The following is a 9,650-nucleotide window of genomic DNA, read 5'->3' on the forward strand; positions in this document are numbered from 1 at the left end:
TTTTTTTTGAATACAAAAAAGTTGCATTCAAAAACAAAAAGAAAATAACTTTTCAACATTCGTGTAATTTTTAATTATCAACGATTTTTCTGTCAAGAAAAATTTTTCAAGAAAATAGTTCAATGCAACAATACTATTTAATTTAAAAAAATTTTTAACAAAAAATAAAGAACGCTCGCTTAAAAATTCCCTGACTTAAAATAAAATTCCCTGATAATTTCCTTTAAAAATTAGTAATCTTGGGTAGAAAATTTACCTAATTTGTTAAAAATTATTTTATTTCAATGAAAAATTAATATTCTTGGTTGCAAATTCAACAGTTCGGTTAAAAAATAATCCTTTTCGGTTAATAGTTCATTTTTTCTATTCAAATGTTATGTTTCGGGGCTGAAAATTAAACTTTTTTTAAAGAAAACTCAAGTGCTTTGTTGAAAATTCAATGTTCTCGTCGAAAATTCTTTTTTATCAATGGAAACTTAATTTTTTTCTAGAAAAATTAAAAAATTTGGATAAAAAATCATCCTTTCTGAATAATAATTAAATTGTTTTTATTTTATTTTTAGAAAAATCGAGTGTTTTCTTGAAAATTATCTTTTTGATTGAAAAATAATATTTCTAATTTCTAATAATTGTAGCTTAAAAATTTCTAGATATTAAAAAAAAATTTATTTCAATAGAAAATTAATATTTTTGGTTGAAATTTCAATAATTTAGTTAAAAAGTCACCCTTCTGGAATGAAATTTAAATTGTTCTGTTAAATTGTTTCTATTTTTGGCTAAAAATTCAAAAGTTTTCAGGAAAATTCGTTGAGATTAGAACTTTTATATGAACAATACGTTTTTTTGGCTTCAGAATTTTTTTTATAATTAATATTCTTATTTAAAATTCATCTTTTAATTTAAAATCGAATACTTCGTTTGAAATTCAATGAAAAATTTAACTAATTGCAAGAAAATGAACTTTTTCTTTGAAAAAATCTTTTTTTTTTAAATTTCATTTTTTGTTCAAAATGCAACAATTTGTTGAAAAATACAACGATTTGATAAAAAAAATAAACTTTTTTGTTAAAAACTCTTTGTTTTTTTTTCGTTCAAAAGTAATTTTCTTTTAACTAAAAATTTAATTATTTCAATTTAAGTTTTAAAAAAATGTATGACTATTGGTTGAAAATTTAGCTGATTAGTTAAAAATTGATGTAATTTGAGAAAAAAGTGTTTTTTTTTTAAATACAAAATGATTTTCTTTAATAAATAATTTAACTATTCCATTTTCGATTTGAAATAGATCATTTCTGATTACAAATTCATGTATATAATTGAAAATTCTTTTTTTTTAATATAAAATTAATCTTTTTCATTGAAAAATCAACAACTTTTGAAGAAAATTCAACTGTTTTGTAGAAAATTAACTTCATTTTTGAAAAATAATATTTTTGGGTCGAAAATTTATGTTTTTAGATAATTATTCTGTTTTTTTTTCGATAAAAAATTAATCTTTCTGGATGAAAATAACACTTTCTGGTCAAAATTCGTCTTTCTGGGTTGAAATTTTGTCCCTCAACAAAAAATTAACATTTTTGGTAGAAAATCGATCTTTTTTAGTTAAAAATTAATATATTTTGTTGAAAATTCATTCTTTTTGTTATAAAATTAGTCTTCTTGGCTTAAAAATTTATGTATTTGCTTACAAAAAAATTTATTTGAATAGAAAATTAATATTCTTCGTTAAAAATTCCATAACTCGGTTATAAAATCATCCTCTTTAGCTCATAATTCAGTTTTTCTGTTAAAAGATTGTATTCATAGATTAAAAATTCAATCTTTAAGTTAGGAAATTTGAGTGTTTTGTTGAAAAAAAACTTTTTTTTGGTTGAAAAGTAATTTTCTTTAAAACTTAAAATGCAATTATTTTATGTTCGGTTAAAAATTTATATTTTTTCGTTGCAAATCTAACTATTTGGTTAAAAATTTATGTAATTTGGAAAAAAATATTTTCTTTTAGGTAAAACAATTATATTTTCAGAATAAAAAAGAATCTTTTTTGTCAGAAAACTAGTCTTTTTGCTTTAAACATTCATGTGATTGATTTGAAATTTTTTTATTTAAAAAAAAATTAATATTCTTTGTTGAAAATGTATGGATTGAAAATTCAATTTTTATGTTAGAAAATTCAAATCTTGTTGAAAATAAACTTTTTCTTTGAAAAATTTTTTTTTTCTGTTTGAAAATTAATTTTTTAACTGAAAATTTAATCATGTTATTTTTGTTTCAAAAATATTATTTTTTGGTTGAGAATTATCTATTTGATATAAAAATTTATGTAATTAAAAAAAAAGTTTTTGTAAAAATAAATTTTTTTGTAACTTATAATTTAAATATACTAATTTAGTGTTTAAAATCAATCATTTTTAGTTAAAAATGCATGTATTTAGTTAAAAATTCTTTTTTTCCCAAATAGAAAATTAATCTTTTTAGGCTGAAAATTCATTAATTTTGGTGGCAAAATCTTTTTTGTTATTTGAAAAGTAATTAATTCTCTTTAACTGAAAATTTAATTATTTTATTGTTGGTTGAAAATGTAACTATTTGGTAGAAAATAAACTTTTCTTCTGAAAAATCTTTTTTGTTTTGTTAAAAAGTTTCTTTTTTAACTGAAAATTTAATTATTTCATTTTTAGTTAAAAATTTATATTTCTTGGTTACAAACTTAGCTATTTAGTCAATAATTTATACAATTAAAAAAATTTTTGGTTTGTAAAAATGCATTTTCTTTAGTTAAAATTTCAACTTTTCTGTTAGAAATTAAACTTTTTTTTAGAAAATTCAAATGTTTTGTAAAAAATAAACTTTTTTGTTTTTGAAAAGTACTTCTCTTTAATTAAAAATCTAATTATTTTCTTTTTGGTTAAAAATGTAACTATTTTTTGAAAAATATTTTTGTTTTGTTTTGCTAAAAAGTACATTTTTTGACAGAATATTTAATTATTTCATTTTTGGTTAAATAAATGTATATTTATTAGTTGCAAATTTAGCTATTTGGTTAAAAATTTATGTAATTTAAAAAAAAAATCTTTTTGTAAAAAAGAATTTTTTTGTAACTAATAATTTAACTATTCTATTTTTTGCTTAAAATCAATCATTTTTAGTTTAGAAATAGTGTATTTAATTGAAAATCCTTTTTTAAATGGAAAATTAAGCTTTTTAAAAAAAAATCAACAATTTGGATGAAAACCAATTTTGTGGTCGAAAATTCATCTTTTCGGGTTGAAAATTCATTTTTTTAGAAGAAAATTCTTCTTTTTTTAATAGAAAATAATCTTTTTTGTTGAAAATGTCAACATTTTCTTGAAAATGATCTTTTTTTACTGAAAAAATCCTGTTTTTACGCTGAAATTGCAACTTTTCATTTTAAAAATTTGTAATTGAATTGAAGTAAAATTGAAATCAATTTATTAAAAAAATTTTTTTAAATTAATAAATCGAAATATTTTTGTCTTCCATAAAAAAATGCGAAGACAGATCGAAAAATTGTTATTTATATTAAATTGAAAGAGTATTTTAAATAATTAACTGATAAAATTTCCCTACAATTTTTCAATCAAAAGATTAAATTTTTATTTAAAAAAGAATCTTCAACTAAATACATGGATTTTAAAATAAAATTGATCGATTTTAAACCAAAAATTAAGTAGCTAAATTATTAGTTATAAGAAATTAATTTTTATAAATAAAAAACTATTTTTTGGCATATTACATCCATCTTTAAACAAATAGCTAAATTTTGCAACAAAAAAATGAAATTTTCAGATAAAAAATTTGGTTAAAAAGTCATCATTCTATATTGAAAATTCATTTTTTTTGTTGAAATTTTGTCCTTTTGGGTTGAAAATTCAACTCCTTTTTTAGAAAATAAAACAGTTTTGTTTCAAATTCATCTCCTTCGGTCGAAAATGTAAACATGTTCTTGATAATTAACTTTTTTATTGAAAAAATCCTGTTTTTACGTTGAAATTGCATCTTTTACGTCAGAAATTAAAAAAACTGAATTGAGTAAAATTAAAATAGAATTATTCAAAATTTAAAAAAAACGTTTCATAATTCGAATTTTTTTCGTCTTACATAAAAAAAAAATGCAGAGAAATTTCGTAAAATTATTATTCGTAAATAATAAATTAGAAAAGTGACAATCTCGTTTTTTTGTTTCTTTTTTTCGCTTTCAGACTTTCAAAGTGAGCTCCTCTAAAATATTCATAAATTATTTAACACATTTTTAAAAAAGAATTACCTAATAATTTGAAGAGTGGCGTAAAAAGGCTTCTCTTCCTGGAGGCTCCATATAAAATTGTGAAGTCTTTCAGACTCCGGAGTCGCTAATTCTGGCAACTCATACTGTAAGAAAAAAAGAAAAAAAAGAATCATTAAAACACTATTAAAAAAAAATTTCAATTAATTACAGTAGGATGAAAAATAATCATTCTGAAGTAAACATTATAACATGAAAATAAAAATACAAAAATATTAAAATGAATCCAAGATCAATAGAAAAAAAGGTGCAATTTTGAAATATTGAGTGTGAATTTATTAAATTCGGAAATCTTTCAATTTGAAAATTTCCGATTGGGCTGATTATTATTTCGAAACTTAAATTTAGTTTGTATTTTTTTTCAAAAGAAAGAACATTGTAGTATTATTATTATTAATTTGAAAATAGGGGATTTCAGGAATTATATTTTGCAAATAGAAAAATATTAGGGCTCAAATATTAAAAATAGGTGATCTTAGGGACTAAATCCTGAAATCAGGGAACTTTAAGAACCAAATCTTGGCAAAAAAATCATAAACAAAAGGGATCTTGCGGACGAAATTATTTTTAAAAAGGGATCTTAGAGAGGAAATGATAAAAAAATATCTTGGAGACGAAATCGTAAAAAAGGATCTTGGGAACAAAACATAAAAAGGCGATCTTGGGGACGAAATCCTAAAAAAGCAGTCTTGGGGACGAAATCCTAAAAAAAGCGATCTTGGGGACGAAATCCTTATAAAAGGGATCTCGGGGATATGATTTTAAGAAAAGGGGTCTTGGGGACCAAATCCTTACAAAAGGGATCTTGGGGACGATATAGTAAAAAAGGGATCTTGGAGACGAAATCGTAAAAAAGCGATCTTGGGGACGAAATCCTAAAAAAGCGGTCTTGAGGACGAAATACTAAAAAAAGCGATCTTGGGGACAAAATCCTAAAATAAGCGATCTTGGGGACAAAATCCTAAAAAACGGCTCTTGGAGACGAAATCATTTTAAAAAATAGATCTCGGTGACCAAATCATAAAAAAGGATCTTGGAAACGAAATCCTTACAAAAGGGATCTTGGGGGCATGATTTTAAGAAAAGGGATTTTGGGCACCAAATTCTTACAAAAGTGATCTTGGGGACGATGTGGTAAAAAAGGGATCTTGGAGACGAAATCGTAAAAAAGCGATCTTGGGGACAAAATCCTAAAATAAGCGATCTTGGGGACGAAATCCTAAAAACGGCTCTTGGGGACGAAATCATTTTAAAAAATAGATCATGGTTAAAAAATCATAAAAAAGGATCTTGGAAACGAAATCCTTACAAAAGGGATCTTGGAGACATGATTTTAAGAAAAGGGATTTTGGGCACCAAATTCTTACAAAAGGGATCTCGGGGACGATGTGGTAAAAAAGGGATCTTGGAGACGAAATCGTAAAAAAGCGACCTGAGGGAAGAAAACATAAAAAGGTGATCTTGGGGACGATATCCTTCAAAAAGCGATCTGGGGGACGGTATCCTAAAAAAAGCGATCATGGGGGCGAAATCCTTATAAAAGGGATCTTGGGGATATAATTTTAAGAAAAGGGGTCTTGGGGACCAAATCCTTACAAAAGGGATCTTGCGGACGATATATTAAAAGAGGGATCTTGGAGACGAAATCGTAAAAAAGCGATCTTGGGGACGAAATCCTAAAAAAAGTGGTCTTGAGGACGAAATATTAAAAAAAAAGCGATCTTGGGGACAAAATCTTAAAATAAGCGATCTTAGGGACGAAATCCTGAAAAAACGGATCTTGGGGATGAAATCATTTTAAAAAATAGATCTTGGGGGCCAAATCCTTACGAAAGGGATCTTGGGGACGATATGGTAAAAAATGAGACGAAATCGTAAAAAAGCAATCTTGGGGACGACATCCTAAAAAAGCGATCTTGGGGACGAAATCCTAAAAAAGCGATCTTGTGGACGAAATCTTAAAAAAAGCGATCTTGGGGACGAAATCCTTCAAAAAGCGATCTTGGGGACGAAATCCTAAAAAAAAGCGATATTGGGGACGAAATACTTATAAAAGGGATCTTGGGGATATGATTTTAAGAAAAGGGGTCTTGGGGACGATGTGGTAAAAAAGGGATCTTGGAGACGAAATCGTAAAAAAGCGACCTGAGGGACGAAAACATAAAAAGGCGATCTTGGGGACGATATCCTAAAAAAAGCGATCTTGTGGACGAAATCCTGAAAAAAACGGATCTTGGGGACCAAATCATAAAAAAAGGATCTTGGAAAAGAAATCCTATAAAAGGGATGCTGGGGAAATGATTTTAAGAAATGGATCTTGGGGACCAAATCCTTACAAAAGGGATCTTGGGGACGATATGGTAAAAAATGAGACGAAATCGTAAAAAAAGCAATCTTGGGGACGAAAACATAAAAAGGCGATCTTGGGGACGATATCCTAATAAAAGCGATCTTGGGGACTCATTCCTAAAAAAGCGATTTTGACGACGAAATCATTTTAAAAAATAGATCTTGGAGACCAAATGATAAAAAAAGGATCTTGGGAACGAAATCCTTAAAAAAGAGAGTTTGGGAACAAAATTCTCTTTAAAAAATTGATCTTAGAAACGAAATGATTGAAGAGGAATCTTGGAGACGAAATTATTTTTAAAAAAAAGAGATCTAGGGGATAATCTCATTTAAAAAAAAAATAGATCTTGAGTATGAAATCATTAAAAAAAATGGATCTTGGGAACGAAATCATAAAAGAGATCTTGAGGAAGAAATCATTAATGAGGACGAAATCATAAAAAAAGAGTTATTGAGGACGAATTCATAAAAAAAAATATCTTGGGGACGAAATAATAATAAAAAAAAAGAATCTTGGGAACGCAACCACTTAAAAAAAAGGGATCTTGGGAACGAATTCATAAAAAAGGGACCTTGGTGACGAAATTATGAAAAAGATCATAGAGATTAAATCCTAAAAAAAGGGATCTTGTGGGCAAAATCATAAAAAGGTATCTTGGGGACGAAATCATTAAAAAAAGAAAGATCTTGGGGATGAAATCCTAAAAAAAAGACCTTAGGAACGAAATCCAAAAAAAGAAGAATCTTGGGAATTAAATCATAAAAAAATATATCTTGGGGACGTAATCCTTTTAAAAAATGAATCTTGGGGATGAATTTATAATAAAAGGATCTTGAAAACAAAATCATTAGAAAAGGGATCTTAAAGACAGTTTAAAAAATGGGCCAGGGGACGAAACCTTATAAAAGAGTTCTAGGTAACGAAATTGTTTTAAAAAATGTATCTTGGGGACGAAATCGTACAAAAGACGAAATCATAAAAAAGGGTAATTGTGGACAAAATCATTTAAAAAAGGGATATTGGGGACGAAATCATTAAAAAAAGGGACCTTGGGAACGACATCTTAAAAGGGGATTTAGGGGATGAAATAATTTTAAAGAAGGGGATCGTGGGAAGAAAATCATAAAAAAAGAGATCTCGAGGACAAATTCATTAAAAAAATATCTTAGGGACGAAATCCTAAAAAAGGAGGGATTTTGGGGACGAAATAATGAAAAAGTGTCCTTGGAGACGAAATAATAAAAAAAAAGGGGGGATCTTAGAGTACCACGGATGAATATAGGGCACTTAAAGGACCATATTTTGCAAAGAGGAGACTTTATAAACCAAATGAATCTTGAAATTAGGGACCAAATCTTGAAATAAGGGTTCTATAAGGAAAAATCATTAAAAAAAAGGGATCTTGGGGGCGAAATCCTTTTAAAAAAGGGATATTGGGTACGAAATTCTAAAAAAGGGATCTTGGGAACAAAATAATTTTTTTAAAAAGGGATCGTGGGGATCTTGGGGATGAAATCATTAAGAAAAAGATCTTGGGGATATAATCATAAAAAGGAGGGATCTTGGGGACGAAATCATAATAAAGGGATATTGGGGACGATATGGTAAAAAAGGGATCTTGGAGACGAAATCGTAAAAAAGCGAACTTGGGGACGGAAAACATAAAAAGACGATCTTGGGGACGAGATCCTAAAAAAGCGATTTTTAGGACGAAATCATTTTGAAAAATAGATCTTGGGGACCAAATAATAAAAAAAGGATCTTGGGAACGAAATCCTTACAAAAGGGATCTTGGGGATTTTATTTTAAGAAAAGGGGTCTTGTGGACCCAATCCTTAGAAAAGGGATCTTGGGAATAGCATTATTAAAAAAAAAGGCATCTTAGAGACGAAATCCTAAAAAAGCGATCTTGGGGGCGAAATCATAAAAATGTATCGTGGGAATTAATTTATAAGAATGCGATCTTGGGGTCGAAATCCTTACACAAGGGATCTTGGGGACGATATGGTAAAAAAGGGATCTTGAAGACGAAATCGTAAAAGGCGATCTTGGGGACGATATCATAAAAAAAGCAATCATGGGGACGAAATTCTAAAAAAAGTGATCTTGGGGATGAAATCATAAAAAAGGAGGGATCTTGGGGACGAAATCATAAAAAAGGGATATTGGGGATATATTAGAAAGCGATCTTGGGGACGAAATCCTTTTTTTTAAAAGGGATATTGGGGACGACATATGAATATCGGGAACAATAGGAGATAAGTTTATGAGACATAGTAAATAATATCTTACCATTTCTTCAGGTATCGATGCAAAAGCTGGAAAACCGAATACATTGGAGCAGAAAGTCGGACTGACATTTTTTCCCACGTAAATGAGAATCTTGTCTCCAGTATCGAGCAAGAAAACTCCTCTCGAGTCAAGTTTCTCGGCGGAAAGGTGCAGCCTGGGAGGCTGAGGACAGACTCTGCCCTCAACGTCTTTGGCGTGTTTGTCGTCGAGTGCGTGGACCGGATACAAATCCGGATATATTGTCTGGATTAAATGTGACAGTGGGAGCGTTTTTAATTGGCACATTGCATAAACTCGATCGTCGAGTCGCGTGTTCATTCCTGATCGGAACGCCACCTGCAAAACAGAAGGATTCAACACAGGCTGTTCACTCAAATCCTGGACAAAAATTCACCGACAATTCCAGGCTTTTTTTCAAGTATAATTTTATGCGAATTTATCATAAATAATGTGTTTTTTTTTTTAGTTTTTTGGAATTCAATTAATATTACAATAAGATATTTAAAAATATTTTAGCATGATAGATTAATTTAATAATTAAATAATAATAAAAAATAATTAATAATAAAGTGGGAACTTTATTAAATTCAATTTAAGGGCATATGACACAGCTAAATACCTATATTACCGACCTCACTTTTTCCGTTCACTGAATGTTTTTTTGAACCTAAGAACTTTTTTTGTAAATAAAATATCGAGCTGAAA

General features: G+C 27.9%; 1 protein-coding gene across 3 annotated transcripts in view; it reads right to left on the bottom strand.

Moving 5' to 3' along the window:
• Nucleotides 1–9,650, bottom strand: part of LOC117182273 (protein transport protein Sec24A) — an 82,959-nt gene that overhangs the window by 2,735 nt on the left and 70,574 nt on the right. For all 3 annotated transcript variants that reach the window (XM_033375428.1, XM_033375509.1, XM_033375591.1), the window contains exons 14-15: nucleotides 8,946–9,281; nucleotides 4,286–4,389 (exon numbers count right to left, since the gene is read on the bottom strand). In XM_033375428.1, the coding sequence (XP_033231319.1) occupies nucleotides 4,286–4,389; nucleotides 8,946–9,281 (440 nt within the window). The remainder of the gene's footprint in view (nucleotides 1–4,285; nucleotides 4,390–8,945; nucleotides 9,282–9,650) is intronic.

This window comes from Belonocnema kinseyi, chromosome 1, assembly GCF_010883055.1.
Source record: "Belonocnema kinseyi isolate 2016_QV_RU_SX_M_011 chromosome 1, B_treatae_v1, whole genome shotgun sequence".
In the NCBI taxonomy this organism is placed as follows: Eukaryota; Metazoa; Arthropoda; class Insecta; order Hymenoptera; family Cynipidae; genus Belonocnema; species Belonocnema kinseyi.